The 21,437-nt window shown below is 38.8% G+C and overlaps 1 protein-coding gene across 1 annotated transcript in view; it reads left to right on the top strand.

Moving 5' to 3' along the window:
• The first annotated feature begins 98 nt into the window (after positions 1 to 98).
• PGGT1B (protein geranylgeranyltransferase type I subunit beta) overlaps positions 99 to 21,437 on the top strand; it is a 37,005-nt gene continuing 15,666 nt past the window's right edge. Inside the window, 5 exon segments of the mRNA XM_083884366.1 lie at positions 99 to 233; positions 5,055 to 5,173; positions 13,346 to 13,413; positions 19,413 to 19,564; positions 20,992 to 21,124. Coding sequence (XP_083740492.1) covers positions 100 to 233; positions 5,055 to 5,173; positions 13,346 to 13,413; positions 19,413 to 19,564; positions 20,992 to 21,124 — 606 coding nt within the window. The 5' untranslated portion in view covers position 99.

Here is a 21,437-nt window from a genome sequence, read left to right as displayed (position 1 = left end):
CAGGGAACTGAGGCGCCTCTTCCCCTTCCGTTTCCCCGCCCCGGGGCGGCGCCGCGGTGACGCCATCCGTGCGCGCCGGGCGCGGGCAGCAGCGGCAAGATGGAGATGGCGGCGGCGGCGCCGTGCCCGGGGGAGCCGGAGCGGCTGGACTTCCTGCGGGAGCGGCACGTGCGCTTCTTCCAGCGGTGCCTCCAGATCCTGCCCGAGCGCTACTCGTCCCTGGAGACCAGCAGGTAGCAGCGGGCCGGGCTCGTCCGGCGGGCCGCGCGGCGGGAGGCGGAACGGGCACCGCCGTGTCCGCCCGGCGCCCCCCGCCCCTCCCGGGCCCGGCCGCGCTCCCCGCCCGCTCCGCCGGGCGGCCGCGGGGGCGGGAAGGCCCTCCCGGAGCACCGCCGCCTCCGGGGCAGGGAACAGCGCCTCGTGGCTGGAAGGAAAAAACATCCCCGTAAATTTGCCCACCAACAGGCGGCTCCCAAAAAAATGTGTTAGCGTAGGGATGGAGTCACTGCTCACGTAAACTGCTTGGCGTCCACGAGGGAAGACTTGTTGATCCTTCTAATCTGTTTTAAATCCAATGCTTCACTCTCCTAATCTGTTCTGGAAGCCATTTTAAAATAAATCACTTAAGCTTCATTTCGGCACGCAGAAGACTCTTGTTCCATGTAACAAATATTTTTAAGTCTTCATTATTAGTTTAAAAGAGAAAATGCTAGTGAAGTATGTTTCTCACTTTGAATTGGCGGGACATTTGTTCCTCTAATGACTTCAAAATGTAGTTATTTGATAGTCTTCAAGTCTTTGCTTAAGATAGTTACATTGGAAGTGTAAGAATACCAGTAGTGTGATTATCAAGCTGCACTTGGTAAAATGTTGGAGTCATGTAGATGGTTTGATAACCTAAAATAGTAAGATTCTTTCCATTTTGTAATGTCCAGCATGTCATCCTGTAAGGAATGCTCCATGGCTTTGATCAGGTCATTCTGCTTTATTTTGGTTAATAGCACAAATACGTGGTGTAAACATGTAAGGACTAAAACAGTGCTGAGCTGTGTGTGAAATAACACAACTTTATATTGAAAAGTTAGAAATGGAACTACTGAGGGCCAGCAGAGGGCTTTGAAGATGGTTAAGGGACTGGAACATCCTGTCCTGTGAGGAAAGGTTGAGGGAGCTGGGCCTGTTCAGCCTCAAGAAGAGGTGGTGAGAGGATGGGGCCAGACTCTTTAATGGTCCCTGTGACAGGGCAGAGGGCACAGAAACACAGGAAGGTCCATCTCAATATGAAAAAAAAATCCTCATATTGGGAATAACTGATGGCTGAAACAGACTGCTCAGAGAGGTTGTGGAGTTTTCTTCCCTGGAGATATTCAAAACCTGCCTGGACACAATCCTATAGAAACTGCTCTGTGTAAACCTGCCTTAGGAGAAGAGGGTTGTAGTAGATGATCTCTAGAGGTCCTTTCCAACCCCAGCTGTTCTGTAATTTTGTGAAATTTTGATTGCAGATATGTAAATCATTTATTCATTAAAAATTAGGTGGTGTTTCAGTCTGCTTTCTCATTTATTTTAGGTGACAGCCAAGGGAAGTCTAGGCGTCCTACGCTCAAGTGCGTATAGGCCTTAAAATTACACAGCATGCAGATGTACTAGAGCAGTAACACAAATAGCTAACCTTAGCCCCACTGACACTTGAAAACAGCTAAAGGACTGGGATGTCTTCAGCCTAGAGAAGGAGGGATTTAATTAGTCTTCCATTGGTGGGAAACTACTTACAAAGAAATATGCAGGTGTACTGTTTGCAAGGGACCATGGTGGCAGGGCAGGAGGTTGTGGGCATGAGGCACTTCAGGGAGAATTGTGTGGCTGTAGGAAAAATGTTCTTTGCTGTTAGAGGAGTTAACCATGGAAAGCTTGCCAGTTGAAGTGATGGAGTCACCTCAGAAGCCACCTGAGGACGTGGCTTCTCAGGGTCATCTCTGAGGCATTGTGTTCTTCAAAAGGTGGGACCAGTGATCTTCAGGGGCCCTTGGCAATGTAGATATGTTCTGCAGGGGTGCACAACTGTCTGTTGACAAATTCTAAGCAGGGGATTGAACCATAAATGTGTTGTCTCCAGTTTGACTTCAAGGGTATTAAGCTTCCCTTTTTGCCAAGTTCAAGGTCACAGAGTTCAGCAAACCTTCAGGAAAATCTGGAGCTGATTCAGCTGCAGAAAGAAATGCTGTTACCATTTTGTTTGAATTGAAAGTGGTTCTATTTTGACTTGGATGGGGAAACTCAACTAAGTTAAAGGCAGATTTGTTAAATAAAAAAATAAAGTTATCACATGGGGTTTTTTTCACTGCACTGCAGTAGAAAACCGTGTTTGTTCTCACCAGACAAGGGTGGTGGAGTGTGAAATTTTCCTCACTGTGCTGGTGCATTTTAACTTAATCTGTAGGCTGTTAAACAATAATGGAGAATAAAGAAAATTCATTTCATGTTTTCTACTCAACTTCTTGCCTTAAAGCCTTTGTAATTATTTTTATCTGTAGTTATTTGCATGCAACAGTAGTTGGCAGCAAGAATAGTTTTTAAGCATCCTGACTGATAGTGTTCATACACACTGATTGTCAGCACTGTGAGGTTTTGCAGGAGAATGCAACTTTTCAAGTCTCTGAAATCTTTAAGATTCTAGTACCTCATGATGCTCTTTGTAGCACACTTAATAATTTTCTCAAATTTGTCACTTCAAATGCTTTCTGAATTCTTAAACTGTCATCTTTGTCCTCGCTTGAAGACAAAGGGGTTTGAATCTGCCATGAGGAGTGTCCTGTTGACTGACCTCTGTGGAAGTGGCTGTAGATAAAGGTTTTACACTTCTTGGCGTGTGTCTGTCCCCTCAGGTGCTGCTAAGAGTTGTTTTTGCTAGGACAAATGTTAATTTTCTGTGAGGGAGGATAGCATATGAAGTAAAGTTGCAGTACCTAAATGTCTATATTGCAACCTGTGTATGACCAGCGGGGCCAGGCACTTTTGCCCACTGTAAATAAATTCCATCTCACTACAGGCTGTTCTTTAGTAATGCTGGAGACAGACAGTCAACTCTCAATAAGTGAGCTGAACCCTAACTATATGTAAAACCACTTTTAAAATTCACATATCTGACATACGCATTTTTAACTGTAGATGAGATAGCTTGCTGTCTGTGCTGTATGTATGGCCTTCTGGTTTTGGACCTACTTTGCAGCAGTTTCTAGTGCTGATGTTGGCATGTTGTTTTGCCTCATTGGAAGTAATTTATTTAGGTAAAATAGAGTGAAAATGTCTTTTTTAATAGTTCTAGTAAAAGATTGTCAGTGTTTGTGAAAATCAGAATGTACAAGCAGTATTTCAAAGAAATAGTTTATTGTAGCTGAGTAGTAAATTCCTTGGGTTTTTTAAATAAATGTAGTGATTTTTTTTTTAATTAGTTATTTATTATCCAGGGTCAGATTTTGGGTTAAACAGAAACCTGATCAATGGTAAAAGTTGCTATAATCCTGAAAGTGTTAATTTTGCACTTTGAATAACAATTTCTTAGTAATCATAAGGGTTAAAATTTACTTTTTTTCTACATAGAAATACTTCTGGGTGCAATATACTTTTTTGGGCTCTCTCTATTCAAAAAAATTATTTGAAATAATAACAGCAAAGATACATATTTTACCAGCCCACTGGTAGGAATGTCACCCTAGGAGATTGTGCTGCTGTACTGAGATTAGCATCTGCTGCATTGTCATTTGGCTGCTATGTTTTAATTAGAATAATTCTTTTTGGATGTGTGCTTTGGGCTGACTCATATCACCATTTTTTTTCTGTAGTCTTACTGTTTGTGGTTCTGATGCAGAACCTCATGCAGAAATTAAGTGGTTGTGGAGGCTCCACATGTGTCTCTTCAGAGGTACCAACTGCTGGTGGCCAAGGTGGCTCACCAGTTTGTGAGGTAAATATGAATTGCAGCTTAATTAGTAACGAAAGTTGGTATTAACTGTTGGTGTTCCTTGGCATGCTGAATTGTAGTTTCTACATGCATACCAGTTGTTTCACAATCCATCATCTTACCTGGTGTAAGGAGAACAAGAATTTCAAGAAGGATCAGCAGACAAGTGTGGGTGGCAAAATACGCATCCAGCTAATTTTAGTGTGAATCAGAACATCCAAGGTGCCATTACATGAGCATGTTCTCTCACAGCAACTTCTCCCAAGTTCATAACCCAGTGCTGTTGCTTTGGTGCACTGTCAGGGTGAGTAATGCACTGTTGGAGAGCCATGCCATGGGTGGCTGCCATGATTTGAGTTAAAACGAACCCAGCAAAGAAGGCGTTAGTTAGCAGGTATTATAGCACTCATTCATGGAAAGAGACAAGTTGTAGGAAGGACATTCAGCACGCTAGCTACTCCAGTGCTCTGTTGGACACTTGAATGTGTCATGCTAAGGCTGTCGTCTAGGCTGCTTTACACCCAAGAACCAAAAATAAGCACCTCTAGATGTTAATTTGTCCTATATGCTTATTTATGCATTGTTTGCTTACAGAATAGGCTTTGCTGTTTGACATTGGCATCTGAAATTGGGTTTGGGACACAAGGAGAAGTAGCTTACTATAGTTAAGCGTTACTTTGCATATGCACCTAATGCATGTTTAGGGGATTGTTCATATAGGAATTCTTCACAGAGAACAAGTGCTTCATATGTTAATACCATAACCTAGTTTGTTTTGTAGTGGGTTGTTTTGTTGGGCTTTTCTTTCAGGTAAACAGGCCTTTAGGTAAATTTTTTATTGACATATCATATCATATCATATTGTAAAAGGAGGGATAGCTTATATGAAAAACCTTGTTGAAGCAGAGAAATGTTTTCAGCACAAAGAGCATTATTTTGTCCAGTAGATGATTTCCATGTATTCTGAGCTAGGCTCTGTGTTGCACCACTGTTAAAGGCTGAGAATTCATAGATGTATCTGTTGCTGCAACCGTTTGTTAATTTCCCCATGATATTTAAGGTGGGAAGTGTAAGTCTTATCTTTTTCTTTTAGGTTGACAATTGCATTTTTCGCACTCTCTGGTCTGGATATGTTGGATTCCTTAGATGTGGTGAACAAAGATGATATAATAGAATGGATTTATTCCCTGCAGGTCCTTCCCACAGAAGACAGTGAGTGAGTTTTTAGTTTTTTTACTGATATTAACATTTTTACTTTTGCTTTGTACTTGGGGAATAGTGGATGGCTCTTGTTTTTACAAAATACAAGGTTGACATTCCTAAAGTGCAGTCCTGATAATTTCAGGTAGTGATATTGAGCAAATCTTGGATCTAAATCCCTCACAAGTAATAAAGCTAGGAAAAACAGGAATTAATTTGAAGATAAGCCAGTATAAAGTAGTATAATAAAGCTGCATCTTTAGGCATTTCAGAAGAATGTGTCACCTGGTTCTAAAAGAAATGTATATGTTGTGAAAGTATTACAAGTCTAATAGTGATCATGTTGACTTCCACTCCAATGCCAGGAGCTGTGGTCACAGATATGGTTATTTACAACAGCTTTTGGAGACTTGGAGGTGTAAGGGTAAGAAGCAAAAAGAGTAAACACAGTCCTTGGTTGATGTGCTTTAGATCAGTGAAGGTTAAATTTACCCCAGGTTTTAAGAAGGAATAATGCTTCTGCTGAATCAGAGCTGTCCTCAAATTAGAAGGTGCATAGCAGAAAAGCTGGTGAGGTAACTCACAGGAAATGCCTCTTTCCTGGTTGGTTTGACAGAAGTTAGGGAGGTGCTGTTCCTGTGGGCTGGTTGGTGTTGACAGGTTTTCCTGTGGCAGCCCAGGTGAATGGTTGGTAGCACTAGAAGGAGTTGGGAGGGACAAAGACGTGGGTGAGGCATGCAGCTCTGTGACAGAAGGTGCTGGTGTGTTAAATGCTGGCGTGAGCGTAGCTCCAGGCTGGTGGTCTCTAGAGAAAAGGCAATTCCATTAGCCTATTTGTAAAATCATGAACACGTACTTTGGGTGGACATAGAAAGAAAATTGTGTGTTTCCTTCTATTATCTGTTCTAATTACATACAACAAATTAGATCTCAAATCAGTTTTATGAAGAAGTCAGGACTGCTGATGCCTAATTTTTACAGTCAGAAAAAAATCCTTTTTCTAACTCCAGAGATCTAGAAACCATCAGATCTACCACAGGAACTAGTTCTGATAGATTTATCTTTTCTTGTATTGTATTCCAGGATTGATTCTTGAAAATTAGGAGTTTGGATTACATAAATATTCCTACAAGGTTTTTTAATGATTAGAAGGTTCCTGTGCCTTACTGTTTAGAATTTTTTCCACAGTGTACATGCTTTGTTTCTAGGAGTTGTTCACTCTCTGACTTTTACCCCAATCTTTAAGACTGAATTCCAAAAGAACAAGGAAGTTTGCAAGAAGAGAGATTAGAGCAGGAATTTCTGTTTGTTTGTTTATCTTTGATGGTATGCGGTAATTCTCTGGGGCTTCTACTTTGCCGGTGTTTAGAGTATTGCCATTGTCTAGAGCTTCCTAGAGAGGGCAGTAAAAATCCCAGCATGCAGATGTGGAGGTTGACAGCTCAGCAGAGATGTGCTCCTTTTTTCTAGCTATTATCCCCTCAAAACTGAGAGGAGTTTTGGGGAGGGCACTTTTGGCAGCACACTCTGTGCTTTCCAAGTAATAAATCTCTGCTTTTCAGTAGAAGAACAAGCTTCCCTTCAGTCCTGTATTTTTGTATCATACTGCAATAACTCCTGTTCTTCTTATGCTTTTGGTAATAATGCTGCTCTTATCTGGTCGCTTGATCACTAAATCTTCAATGTTTGTATTTATTTTTTGCTTTTTCTGTTGGGCAATAGAAAGTGCAAAATGTAAATGATGCTGATAGGAGCAGGTTGTGTATTGAATGACTAAATGTGAAGAAGGAAGCACCTACAATGTGGCAATGTCTATTTTCAGTAAAATGTATTGGCTCTCTGTTTTTTAATCCTGGGTGGGTGCAATGCTAATTGGCAGCCTCCCAGCAGCAGAGCTCCTACTGCCTCTTTCAGCTTCTTTGAAGAAGTAATTAAATTGTGGTAGGCTACAGCACTAAAGTTTTTGGTTTCAGAGTTCTTGTGCATCTCCAGTTAAAGAGGAGATTGCTAGCTTGGTGGATTGGAATCTGTCCAGGTTAAAAAAAACCCAACCAAAACCAAGAAAGCGCAACATCTTACTTTTAAAGAAACATGCTATTTTTTCATGCATTCTGATAAATCTCTTTCCACAGAATATTGGTTTTTAAAATTTTAGAAATTTAAATTAAAATACTGTTTTATAATCATTAATTCCACCAATCTAAAGTAATTGCATTGTATTCGATAAAAGTCTTCACTAAGTTTGGCTCTGGGACTGAAAACCAGTTTAAAAGCTACATTTTAAATGGGAATATGTTTTTACAGAATTTTGGGGTTTGTTCTTGATCGTGTCTGTGGTTGAATTTCTAAAATTTAGTATCAGTCAAAAAGAAAATTCCTGTAATTCTTATTAGAAAAATAAATTTCTCTGCTTTTCATGTTTGTCCATCCAGAAGTTCCTTTATGCGCAGCACTTAACTTTTTTTTGGTTGAAGCATTTTTTTAAGATGGTAAATTTAAATTGTTTTGAGAACTACCGCTACCTTACAGTCTTTTTTCCAGTGGATGGGAGACAGAGCAGTTGGTGCTCTGCAAACTTAGTATTTGTTTATTTTAATCAATAACTCTTATAGTAGGTGTACTGGCTGGGCTAGAGGGTTTTTTTCATAGTAGCCTCTAATCTACTATGTTTTCAGCCTGGTACTAAATAATGTTTTAGTGTTTCAGCTGTTGCTGAGCAGTGCCAGTCAAGGCTGGCTCTTTTTGCCTCCTCTGCACTGCTTTTCCCCTGGCAGATACAGCAGGGGGCACAGCCAGGACAGCTGCCCCAGGCTGACCCCTGGACTGACCAGAGGGATGCCCCACACCATCTGACATCATTTTCAGCAGTAAAAGTTTGGGGAAAGAAGGAGAAAGGGAGCAATATTTGTGGTTCTGGCATTTGTCTTCCTGAGTAACCCTTATACTTGCTGAGGCCCTGCTTTCTAGGAAATGGCTATACGCATGCCTGGCTGATGGAAGTAGTAAATTAATTCCTAGTTTGCTTTGTTGTGTGCCCACAACTCCTGCTTTACCTATCAAACTGTTTCTGTCTCACTCTATGAGTCTTCTCTTCATGTCTCTGTTTTCTTGCATCAGCTGCTGGTTGGAGTCAACCCATCACAGCCGAGTGTTACAGAACCTGGTAGAAAATTCAGGATTTGATGGCTTAGAGTACTTCTTAGATAAAGTGTTTCAATATCCTATGATAGTTTTAAGTGACATGTTCGTATTTACTGATATGTAATATATCTGATGGCTAATGATAGCTTCACTTCAAAGGTTTGTAGCTTTGAAATTTTATAAGAAACTAAAGCTCACTAATACTGAAGTCATGAGATCATGATCTGCTGAGTAAGAAAGCAAACATAAGCTCTGTCATCCTGATCAAAATACACTCAAGGAAGCTGAAGATAAGGGTCTGTCAAGGTAGACTGTATTCTTCTGTGGGTTTATTGTAGCTGTGATTCAAACAAATGATGTCCTTTAGGTACCACAATTTTAGCACAAGTCTTCCAGAGACTGGCTCAAAACCCGTTCTAATTTGAAGGGAACAGCATATCACATGTGCAAACTGACCCTCACACAGAAATACATTCTTAGCTGAATGCTTCCACTTACTGCTGCCTTCTGCTTGTTTAAAGGGCTCTTGTCTTCTATAACTCACGCTAAATAGTTTGGCTTTACCTTGCACAGATTTTGGGCATTGTTACCTTTCTTTCCCTTTTAGTGAATGCTTTGCTTATGTGCATAGCTACCATGTGTTTTTGTTTTCTTTGTGTGTTCACTGAAAGAAGACCTAATGTTTTCTTTTAGAAAGAAGTTGAAATCTTAAAAAGTGTTCTTTTATTTTTTCATTTTGAGGAGGATAATGTTCTTTTACAAGCTTCAACCAGAAATGATACATTTTTAGATTAACATGTTATTTTTTTAAGTGTTAGTGAAATTGGGAAACAGCTGACAAAACACCCTCTTTTAACTAGTTGCTTGTTCTTAAGATCCTTATCATGTCAGTGTTTTACTGTTTTTCCTCTCATAGTGCAGCTCCTTGACAGAATTTAAAGTCTATTTTAACTACCTAAAGTGCAACTCAGCAATTTAAGAAAGATGTATTCCAGTTTCTTGCAAGTCACTTTGAGAGCCAGCTCAGCACTTTTAAAAGAAAGTGAATCCAGAACTTTGTACTCAAGTAATCTAATTACACAGAGGAAGCACACTGCTTGGCCATATTCATCCACCATCCTCCCCCAAAGGGGCAGTGGCATTTGTTTGACCCTGCTTGAGAGCTTGCTGAAGTGGCAGAAAACCACACATTTATTTATCTAACAGAGGTTAGCTTTGTGTTGATTGGGAGTGCCAGTGCCAGCCCACTAAATGAGGGGCAAGAAAATTGTACTTTTTGACAGCTAGATGCTTCACTAGCTTTGCTATACTATGAAAAGGAACCAAAAAGAAGGGTGAAACATATTTTATTTTTCAATCTGAAGCCCCAGGACCCATGGATACCAGAACGTAAATCAGTAGGCTGCATGACAGACCTAAAACATTTCTATCAAAGTCTAAATTTAGATTTGTATTAATGATTCTTTCTTCTTATGTGGCAGTACTGAAAGAAATTTATAAAATGACATTGACTTTTAAAAAATCATTGGTACATGTGAGCTTTCTGATCATGAGTTTCTTGAGCAAAAGTACAAATTTTCGTCCAGCATAACTTTCTTTTGTGGCTACTCTTGAAGTATTTATCTGGATATGTAATCCATTCTAGAGAATGCAGCTTTGCATTTCATGACATCCTCTAGTGTTTTGATTTACAAGATTTACTAAATTACAAGCTCTAGTTTGGTGAGAAGAGCTTATGTTTACTTTTATCTGGATGTACTGACTGAATCAGCCTATGCTAAAGCTATGTTTTTTTAATATATTATAATATTTAGTAGTGTATGTAAATTCCTGTGCTTAGCAAAAGGAGACAAGCTTTGCAGCCAGAGGAATTCATGGGTAATCTGAATGTGAAAAAGGAGTGGTAAAAGTTTATCAATCCTTCCATGCAAGAGAAATCATAAAATATAAATTAAATTAAATTACAGCCCTGTCTGTAAAAGAAGGGCTCTTAGAATAAGTTGTCTGTGGTCATCACTTGAAGCTCTTTTACGTATTTTAAGGACTTTCTGGCTTAAGGACACATAAGTTACTTTTTTTTTTTTTTTTTTTTTTTTTTTTTTTTTTTTTTTTTCACAAGATAGTTTCTGTTCTTAATTTAAGCATGAAGTCTTTTGGTTTTGGAAAAGGGTCAGTTTTCTTTAGTTGTCACATGTGAAAAGTTTTTCCAGGTGTGTTATTTCAGCTTTGAAACCACCACAAATAGTTACACAACAGTTAATGAAATATTTGTTACTTTTTTGCTCTGTCTTAAGCTCCTGCAGAAAGTGGCTAAGTAAGGTTGATGGTGGAAGTGAACACCAGGTGGTACCGTTTCACAGCTGCAGTTGAACTGATGCACAACAAACTGCTGGAGCTGAACTGGCCACTCCAGCAGTTTTTTTCCCAAGGGACATAAGCTGTGATCACATCCTTTTAATTTGGGTCTGTTTCATTTTTAATTCTGTTTCTGATTTTGACAGCCCATTTTTGGTTCAGGAAAGTGAAGAGCTTCATTAGCAATTCTAAGCTATTGCATAAAACAAGAAGTGCAAGTACTTTGCAATAAGATAGTAAAGCCAACTTTATAGAAGATGAAATTTCACATTCTAAAGTTTCTTTCATAAACGGAAAGACAGTCATTTCCTGTAACTTGCCTTTGGTTCTCATTTGATTTTCAACTTGTGTGTTCACAGGATGCTAAAAAACCATTTTGAGACACTACATCAGTGTTCCAGAGTCATGTGGTTGAAAACAAGTCGTTTTCACTTCCTGTTTTAATGCTTCCTTTATCAACTCAGAATTCTATTTTTTACTTCACGTATTGTGACTAGAGATGTAGCAATTCACTTGTAAATGATGAAGGTCTAGGAAGAATCTGTTGCAGGTACATTATTGCATTTGAGATAAAATTCCCTGCAAAATTTGCCCTAAAGAGCATGCTGGTTTTCCATTTTTCCTAGGAGCCAGTGTGTGAAGTTTAGAGTGGGAGATGAGAAGTACTGAGAGAAAATATCAAAATAGATTTTAATTCATAGCAATACAGTTAAAAATCCAACTTTAAATCCAATTTTAAAATTACAAATGCTGTTTTCTATTTTATAAAAATTTTGTAGTAAAAGAAAGGTTTTAAAATATTACATGAAAGTTGAAAACATCTAAAGGGAGTAATAGATCATGATCATTCATGTACTTTATTTTTAATCTATTTGTATAGCATTTGTGAATTTGGAAGGTGATCAAAGTGACCCATTAACAGCACACAAACGTGGATTTCATGCTGCCATTTCTACCTTGATAGTGAGTTGCAAGCTACACTCCAAAAGGCCAGTGATGAAGATTAATATTTCTGGAATGAATCCTTCCATCTAGCAACTGTTAGCTGAGTTCTGTTCTACTGCAGAATTGTCTTAATTGTAGCGTGTTTCCTCTGCAGCAGGACAGAGTAGCTGTTAGCAGCATAATAACTCTGTTCTAGATGAAGTATTTCCACACTAGTATCATTTCAAATTGAGTGTTCTAGTTTGCTTAAGACACAGATCCATTTTTACTGAAAATGAACGTGAATGGTGATTTTTTTCCCACCATGTCACCTAGGAAATCTGGGACTTACAGGGCAGGGGTTCTAGGCCTTCTTTTACTGATTTGTTCACATTGTGTGTGATGCTTTTTTGGACAGTGTCCTTCAGGACCTTAGGTTGGTCTTTAAGACTCATTTTATTTTTTGTACTTCCCACAGGCTGAGGCAACATGAAATACAAGTTTTTGACTCTGCAAATGAGCAGAAAAATGTTCTCTGCTGAGGAGGTTTATATTATAATAAAATAAAACAGTTATTAATTTCTTTTTCCTCTGTGTGGATCTGACTATGGCACACCAGCTTTTAAGCAAGATGAAGTTTTTTTTGTTACATGTGTGGAATCATTGAAAAGTAGTTTTGACTGAACTGTGGAGGAAATGGAGAATTGCAGATGCTTCACTCCATGTCAGTTAGATCCAAAGACTTGTCTCACAGAGAAATTTGGATACTTCAGGCCAAGTTGGAATTCTTAAGCTAATAAAACCTTTCTAGTTTAAATTTTGCATATATACAGAGTAGATTTAGAATTAGAAGGTAATATGCTGCTAATTTACACCAGAGCTTGTAGACCACATTGCATAGTGATGTTACTTAGAGCTTTCAGCTTTATAACTATTCATTCTTACTTACTCTGGTGCAATTTTCCCTGATATCGATGAGGATTTTTAGCTTAAAGGCTCAAGAACTTAAAAGAGGTGAGGAGAATTTAAGAACATGCTGCTGCAGATTGACTGTGGCATTCATGAGGCTTTTAGTTTCAGACACTGAACAATAAAAAAGTGAGGTTTTGCCTTGCAAAAGCAAGGTTGAGCCCTGCAAAGCTGTCCTTAGCTCTTGACAGTGTGTGGTTCACACTTCTATGTGCTACTCGATGGGGTACTGTGACACATTTGAAACAAATTACACTGTTTCACTGACAGAAATGTTTGATAGCTACAATGTGCTTGAAACTGGGAATTGTTTGCCCTTGAACACGTTGCAAAGTATGTTGAAACAGTTCTGCTTGGGAACAGACGGCATTACCAGTCAGGAATCCGGAGAGAAATAAAAAATATGTTGACTTTGGCCATTTTCCCAGGAGAGCAGTCAGTCCTTTTCTCTTTTTTTCTTATGAACATGGAAGACTGTGGTGATAAAAACTGTATTTCCACCAAATTAAAAAAAAAAAAAAAAAAAAAAAAAAAAGATGCTTTGTATTTTGTCACTACAGCAATAAATAAGTTAAATTTGCTTATGGTTTTCTTTTTTTTTGTTTGTTTTTTTTGGGTTTTTTTTGTTAATCAGAGAGATAACAAACTAAGGTGGGAACTGAGAGACACTTGCACACTTTATTAAGGTTGTGAATTGTGTTGAACTAACAGGTCTTGATCTCATTAGAGAATTATGGTTTGTAATAAATGCTTCAACATAATAAGTTAGTTGAGTATTGTTTTAATCTTTTCCAGAATCAAACATGAATCGCTGTGGATTCAGAGGTTCTTCATATTTAGGGATGCCATTCAATCCCTCCAAGGTCAGTTAAGGATGTGTATGTGAAATGTTTTCAATTAGGCATTAAATAATCCTGTGTCTTTTTTGTAATATTAACTTAATTACATAATTGCAGAATGTCTGGAACACAGGGAATTTTGTACTGCTAATACTGAAATGTTTGCAGAACAGTTAAGAAATGTGCATAAGAAACATATTAAAATGATATCTACAACTTCAGTTCTCACAGCAGTGAAGAAACTGACATACAAATTGTGGCTTATCTCAGTGGAGTCTCCTCCTTCTCTGGTCTTTTACTAACAAAGGAAAACTTCTCTAGCTGAAGAATTGTCATGAGGTAGAGAAGGGCAAAATAGCCCTAATTAAGTGATGCAGAATGTGCTGTTCTTTGTGTCATAGAAAGGTTCACGCTGGAAGGAGCCCTTAAGATCATCTAGCTCCTATCCCCATGCTGCAGGCAGGGACACCTTCCACTAGACCAGATTGCTCAGGACCTCATTCAGCCTGGCCTTGGATGCTTCCAGGGATGGGGATTCCACATCTCTGGACAATCTGTTCCAATGCCTCACCACCCTCAGTTAAGAATTTCTTCCTAATACATAATCTAAACCTGTCCTCTTTCAGTTTGAAGCCATTCCCCTTGTCATGTCACTTCATGCTCTGGTAAAAAGTCTCTCTTCATCTTTCTTGTAGAGTCCCTTGAGGAACTGGAAGGCCACAATTAAGTCACCTCAAAGGCTTCTCTTTTCCAGGCTGACAAATCCCAACTCTCATAACCTTTTCCTATAGGAGAGGTGCTCCAGCCCTCTAATGAACTTAGTGGCCTCGTCTGGATGTGTTTCAACAGGTTCCAGTCCTTCCTGTGCTGAAGACCCCAGGGCTGGCCACAGCATTTCACATGAGGTCTCACCAGAGGAGAGCAGAATCCCCTTCCTCCCCTGCTGCCCATGCTGCTTTGGAGGCAACCCAGGACATGTTTGGCTTTCTGGGCTGTGAGTGTTCATGGCCTGGTCATGTCCAGCCTCTCGTCCACCAAAGCTCCCAAATCCTTTTGCTCTTGATGACTTCTTCTCCCAGTCTATACCCTCCTAGTCTGGGGGTGTCCTGACCTGGGTGTAGCACGTTCCACTTGGTGGTTTTAAATCTCATGAAGTTCTCATGACCCACTTCTGGAGCTTGTCCAGGTCCTTTGAGGAAGGTGAATCCCATCTGATGCCAGTACGTCTGGTAAAGTCTTGGCAGTGACACCAGCCAAGGAGGTATTTATAGACTGGGCCAGACTGTTTCTTCCAAAGTCTGTGTCTGCAACTGCAACTGGTATTTCTCTTCCTTTTGAATCATGTGTGTTTGATTGCATCTGATACCCACCCAGACTTGGGCAAGGCTCTGTTCATCGCTGTTTGTCATGCCCATAAGAAAGGATGATTTGAAGCCCAGTGAACTGAGGTTCAAGAGAATTAAACTTTCAGATTTCCCTCATGTAGAGCAAATTTTGAGAGGAAACCTCCAGATGGGGTCCCTCTAGAAAGCAAATTCAAGCGCCCCTCCCCCAAATGGTTCAGGAAAAGATTTCCTTAGGGAAAAGTGGAAAAAACTGTTTATTCAACAAGCAATGTGTTCACAAGCACAAAAAATGAATAGTATTAAACAATAAAACCTCTTGTCGTTCTGAAGAGAGATGGTAAAACTGGGAAAGTCCTTGCCCTGGGTTGTACCTCAGTCTCTCTCTCAGTCTCTCATCAGTCCCTCCAGTGCTGGAAAATGATGTCCTGGGCCCCAGTGGGCCACAGGCCTGAGGTCCAGGTGTTTTCTGGGTTTTTAGCCCAGAACAGGTCTAAACAGTTCCAAGAAGAAGGAAAAAAAAAAGTCCAGGGAATGTCTCTGCCTCAGCTAGCTAAAAACTAACTAAAAAGCAAAGGAGAGCACTCTCTTGCTGTCTGTCTGTCCATAGACAGCACAGTTCAGGAGCAAAATGTGGGTGCAGTTTCTGAAAACAAACTGTGCACTTCTTCTTTCCTCTCTTTCACTCTTGGAACCAGTCTTAAATGTGTAGAACTCAATATCCAGCATAAACAGAACAGTAAATTGGGGATACAAGCATCACAAAGTCACCCAGGACACATATGAAAAGAAAATGCCTTTAATAAAAGACAGAAATTAGGTTAGTAGAGGCTGGTGTAGTGTTCTCACAGATTTTTCATCCACTTTTCATTGTGACTGGATTCTTCATGCTCAAACACAGAACAGAACTACTGTACTTTTTTCACAGTCCTTTCTGCATACTGGCCTCTACTTTCCTTTTTCAGCTGTATCACACCTTTAGCCACTCTACAGTGTAGTATGTTAAATCAGTGTCACTCTGATTTTTTTTCAGCCTTCTGATGTTTACATTTTGTACTGGAGTTTCCTCATGCATTTTAACATAAACAGAGTAACGTTTAGAGAACTGTGCATTCCTTCCTAGAAGAAGGACAAATTGATAGACTTCTGGTTTGACCACTGGGGTCAAAGAGGTGTCAACCTCGTCCTGCAATCCCTTATCAAACTCCAAAAACTATTTAAACCCTAATCCCAAAATAAATTTCCTTCTTTCTTGTTCTCAGAACTGGATGGTGTGAGCGTAGTTTTTTCATGTCTGTCTGGTGACAAATAAGTACATACTTTTGGAAATGTTTTTCAAATCCTCCAATGTATGAAGCTAGAAGAATTTATTCTGAACATAGTTCTGAGGTCTTGTAAAGTGCCATGAAGACAAAAAGTCTGTAAGATTGGCAAAGCATTGTTTTTCCCTCACAGCACTTTCTGGTGTTTTAATTCAATTCTCAACTTCCAATAGTAAGTACTTTATACTGAAATACTATCTTTACTGGAAATAATGTTGCAGTCCATTGGTGTCTTAGAATGTGTTGGCCAGTATACATATGAGATAAAGATGTGAAATCATGTTACCTGTAGAAATTAGCTACAAGGTCACTATCTCTAGAAAATTGTTTGCACATGGATATGGTTTTTATTCAAGCATTGCAGTACTTTTTTCATTGTATCTGCATTTGAGAGATTGCATCTGTTTGAGTTATTGGCAAAGAAAGGTTTAAAGCATTTCCAGCACTGTTGCCTGAAATGTTCTGAAATAACTCAGAAAAAAGACATGGAAATTCACTGCCATGACTCTGGCGTGTGTTTATGGTCACATCATTTTTCTTGTTCCATTATTTAAAAGTGTTCTGTTTAATCCGACTTGAAAAATATTTTTGAAAAGCCTGTAAGCATTTTGGATTTGCATTGACATTTGCTAACAAGCCACTACAGTGATTTCATTCTTGAACTCTAAGAAAGTGCCATACCAGAGGTAGCCAAATCTATTCAGTCACTAGGGACTCTTCAAAATAATAGAAAAAAACTGAGGGTTATGTTATAATATCCAGCTTTACTAAATCTCTCAGGAACAGGTCATTTGAGTTTGGTTGGGGAGCAGTGGTGTTTTAGCTGTTGCCTTTGGGGTGTTTGATGGTAGTGTCTTTGCAGTATTTTGGGACAGAAGCAAAAGTGAAACAAAAGCATATCCACTTCAACTCACAGCCCTCATGAACTGTAACAGTCTTAAATGTGAACAAAGACTAAGAGTGACTCCTCTATCACCACAGTTAAAACATGATTACTTTCAGAATTAGAAAATAATTATATACTGAAATATCTCCAGATTTTGCAGTCTCTCTGATTTGCTGTTACTGAAGTTTAAACTAGCTTTTTAATTTAGGAGTGAACAGTCTCTTCAAAGTTTCAGATAGACCTAGATCTTTCCAGTATTTTTAAAGTGTTGTGAATCAGTTTTAGGGCTAAATTGAAAGCTAATAGTGCAACTTTTACGTAAAATTATGGTAATTAACATATGCTTTCACTTGGGGAGAAAAAAGATGTCTTTTGTGTTCCTGACATAACATTGTATTTTCTCAAGGCTGCAACACTGATACTAGTGAAAGATGAATAATTAAAAATATTTTGCAGAGTGAATCACAAAAAAGATAACAATAAATAAAATATAGAAGTAAATGTAAAAAGACCCAGGTATGCTTGGGCCAAAATATCTCTGTATTACATATTTTTTTTATTTTAAGCAAACATCTCTGTATTTTATTATATTATATATATTATTTTATTATATTATATACAAAATATATGTATTTTATATATATATGCATCCTACACAGCATGGTCTACTGAAAAGTATCTCTGCCCATAGTAGGGGAGTTGCAGCTAGATGACCTTAAGGTCTCTTCCAGCACAGGCCATTTTGTGGTTCCACAAAGTGAGAAATGGCAAGTAAAGAGATTACAGCAGCAAAGACACCTTGAGTTAGTGGCTAGATGCCACGTTCGGCAATGTACCATAAGTTTTATTCAAATTAGCTAAATCAGCTAAATTCATGCTTTAGATGAACTTAAGTAATTATAATGTGAAAAACACCCTCTAAAGCTGAGACTACCCACATCCAAGTGAAGACCCCTATTAACTGAACACCTATAAAATGTGCTTTGAAATGCATCAAAGCACACAAAAGATTGATTGTCCAAGACTTCTCAAGTAAGCATGTATTTAGAAATTAGATAACTGCGTATTTATGTATTTTGAAAGCATAATTATGCTTCTTGCCTGTTACTACGTGTGTTGGCTTGGTGGACCTAGCACCTCTGTGCATACGTGTCAAACCACTTAACTTCATTTGTGGATTGGCACCCTGTGTGAAGGAACCCTGTCATAGTACAACAGTGCCTGCAGCTCTCAGCAGTCACTCTCCTGTTCTCCTTCTCTCACATAGCTTTTTCAGAGCTGCTGTGAGCCCATTTTACCTTGTTTTCTGCCTCCCTTTCCCAACTGTCCTTGATTCCCTTGTGTGAGAGCAATCTCTTGCTGTCTGGTGGGTAATAGCAATTTTTCTCTCAGTTTCTTACTAGAAGGAAAGCCTTTTGGCTTTGGAAATAAGCATGACTTGCCTAAAAAATACCAATTACACATAACATAATGCTAAATTTGGTCTTATACTGCATTTTCCTTGTGTTTTGAGGATGAATTGCAAAGTAAGAATTGCAACTGATTAGGCAATAATGCTAATAAAATATAATTTAAAAATTTATCTCTTCTACTCAGTATTGAAATAGCTTTTAATGTGTTTAAAATAGCTATCTTCCAGTTGCTCCAAACTGAACCACCCCAATCATCTTGTTACATGGGGTCTCTGTTTTCAAGAAGTCCTGGATGGGCCTATAAAATACCATAAAGAAAAACAGTAGTTTTAGCACAGCTGTATCAATCTCTTGCTCATTTCTGTGACCTGTATTGTGGGATTAGGCAGCCTTTAATTATCGTTTTTGCTTCTCAGTTGGCATTCAGTGATCCTTGTGAGTCCCTTCCAACTCAGAATATTCTAAGTTTCTGTGATTATTTGGTATATAAATACTTTGTTTGAACTCAGATTATTATTTTAAAATAGAGATGAAATCAGTTAAGTGGCTAATTTGGTATTGCTTCAATTGACAGAGAGATTACTAATAATCTCTCACACTGTTTTCTACTTGTAGATCATTATATTGTAAATCTCTGCTGATGAGCTCTCCTGAGGTTTGGCTGTTGAAGAGTGCTTACCTAGCTGCTAGGAAGCTAATGCCCAGTGATGTGTCAGGACAAACTTGGGTACAATTGAGGACATCCCATATTTTTCCTTAACTGTTTTGCAGATGGAGTTCTTGGCAAAGCTTTTTTCTAGAGCTTCTACTGACCAAATGTTCGGAAGAGCAGCAGAGTTATGCAGTAGCTTAGTTTGATGAAGAGAACTGAGCAGAGTTTGATGAGGAAAGCTGGGCAGGATACATTCAGTTTAACCATAATGAGTGAAGGAAAAAGTAATTTCTTTACTTCTTACCTTAAAAAAAAAAGCAAAAAAAAAAAAGCAAAAAAAAAAAAGCTTTGCTGTAGTGTAAGGTCTTCTGATATTTCAATATTTCTATTTTTTCCTTTTTTTTTTAGGGTCCAGATATATCTCATCCCTATGACAGTGGGCACATAGCAATGACTTACACAGGACTATCATGTCTGGTTATTCTTGGAGATGATTTAAGTCGAGTAAACAAAGATGCCATACTGGCAGGACTGAGAGCTCTCCAGCTGGAGGATGGAAGGTAAAAGATATTTTATATGATGCAACTCCCACAACTCACATGTGGGATGAAGCATAAGAAACAAGTTTTTTGTAGAAGTAGCTATAATCTTTTTGCTCTATTAGAAAATAATTTGATTGGTAGTCATATAAGTCATAGAACATATGCTGGCTTCTTGCAAGCAGTAAATCATCAGAGGATACCAACTAGCTTTTTGAACCAAATGGAGGCTTGCCCAGCAGCAAATCCTAGGAGAAACAATTAAAGGATTATTTACTGTCAAAGGTAATTCTATCTTTTACCTATTTTTGTATGTCGTAGAATCCTTTAGGTTGAGAAAGACCGTTGAGATCATGAAGTCCAACTCTTAACCCAGCACTGCCAAGTCCAGCACTAAACCATGTCCTTAAGTGCCACATCTACATATTGTTTAAATACCTTCAGGGATGGTGACTCCACCATTGCCCTGGGCAACCTGTTCCAGTGGCAGACAACCCTTCTGATAAAGAAATTATTTCTGATGCCTAATTTAAACCTCACCTGGTGCAACTTGAGGCCACTTCCTCTGTCCCATCTGGGAGAGGAGACCAACCCCCACCTTGCCTGCCACCTTTCAGGTAGTTGAGTGATAAGTCTTTTCTCCAGGCTGAGCACTACAAGCTTCCTCAGCTCCTCCTCATCAGATTTGTGCTCCAAACCCTTCCCTAGCCCCACTGCCCTTCCCTGGACACTGTCTAGCACCTCAGTGGTCTTGTTGTAAGTTGCCCAAAATGGAGCACAAAGCTCAAGGTGCGGCCTCACCAGTGCAGGGGAATGGTCACTTCCCTGGTTCTGCTGGCCACTTCCTGATACAGACATCCGAATCAGGACATCCATCATCATCTTAGGAGTCTCTGAGATTGTGCCAAAATAACCCAGATACAAAAATTTTTAAATTTTCATGGAGTTTGGTGAAATTGTAACAATAAGTAATGAAAAACTGATTCACCGTTTCTGTTAGAAATGGTAGTAATTAGCAATTACCTTTATACATACCTGGGAAACTGGTCCTCAAGATGCAGTAAGGAAGGAAAGCCTTTTGAGCTATTGGGCTTCCTAGGAAGTCAAAGAATTCTGCCCTAAAGAGGTAAAATGGTAAGTCACGTATCCGTATATACTGTAATAGGTGAAAGACTGTAAGCATAAACATCTTGGAAGAAATAAACACCAATATCATTATGTTGCTGGAAATAGTTACTTAGGCTCCTAAATGTTTATAGTTCTATGCATTTTCCTTAGCTTAGAATCACATCTTCTAAAAAGAAAATCTAGTGTAGTTTTGGGTTATATTTATGAGATTACTGTAAACTAATCTTTAAAGAAAACACCGTGTGATTCCTTGAACTGCATTTCATATTTTTGGATGTAACAGGTGAAACAGTGTCTAAAGACAGAAATGTTTCTTTCAGTTTCTGTGCAGTGCTGGAAGGAAGTGAGAATGACATGAGGTTTGTGTACTGTGCTTCCTGTATTTGCTACATGCTCGATAACTGGTCAGGCATGGATATGAAGAAAGCAATAGACTACATTAGAAGAAGTATGGTGAGTGTTCGCAAAATGTTCCTTTTTGTTACTGATATACTTTTAGACTTTCAGCTTTTTTTCTTAACTATGGCTAAAAAATCTCTGCCCAAACGGTATTACAGCAATTTCTTTATTTTTTCTTCCTGCTCTATTGAGTTGAGAATTACAAAGTACATTGAATTTTTGCATTTGTATTTTCATTAAAAAATCTGTGCTAGCAAGATAATTTTATTTGGTGTGTTTGTTCACTGCAAATTAAATTTAAAATCCTCTTTATTTAAAATAATTAAACAATTGGAAGCAGGTTTTTGAAAACTGGGGTATGATGTTT

This window comes from Zosterops lateralis, assembly GCF_965231275.1.
Source record: "Zosterops lateralis genome assembly, chromosome: Z".
In the NCBI taxonomy this organism is placed as follows: Eukaryota; Metazoa; Chordata; class Aves; order Passeriformes; family Zosteropidae; genus Zosterops; species Zosterops lateralis.
This window is presented reverse-complemented; position numbering and strand designations above follow the sequence as displayed.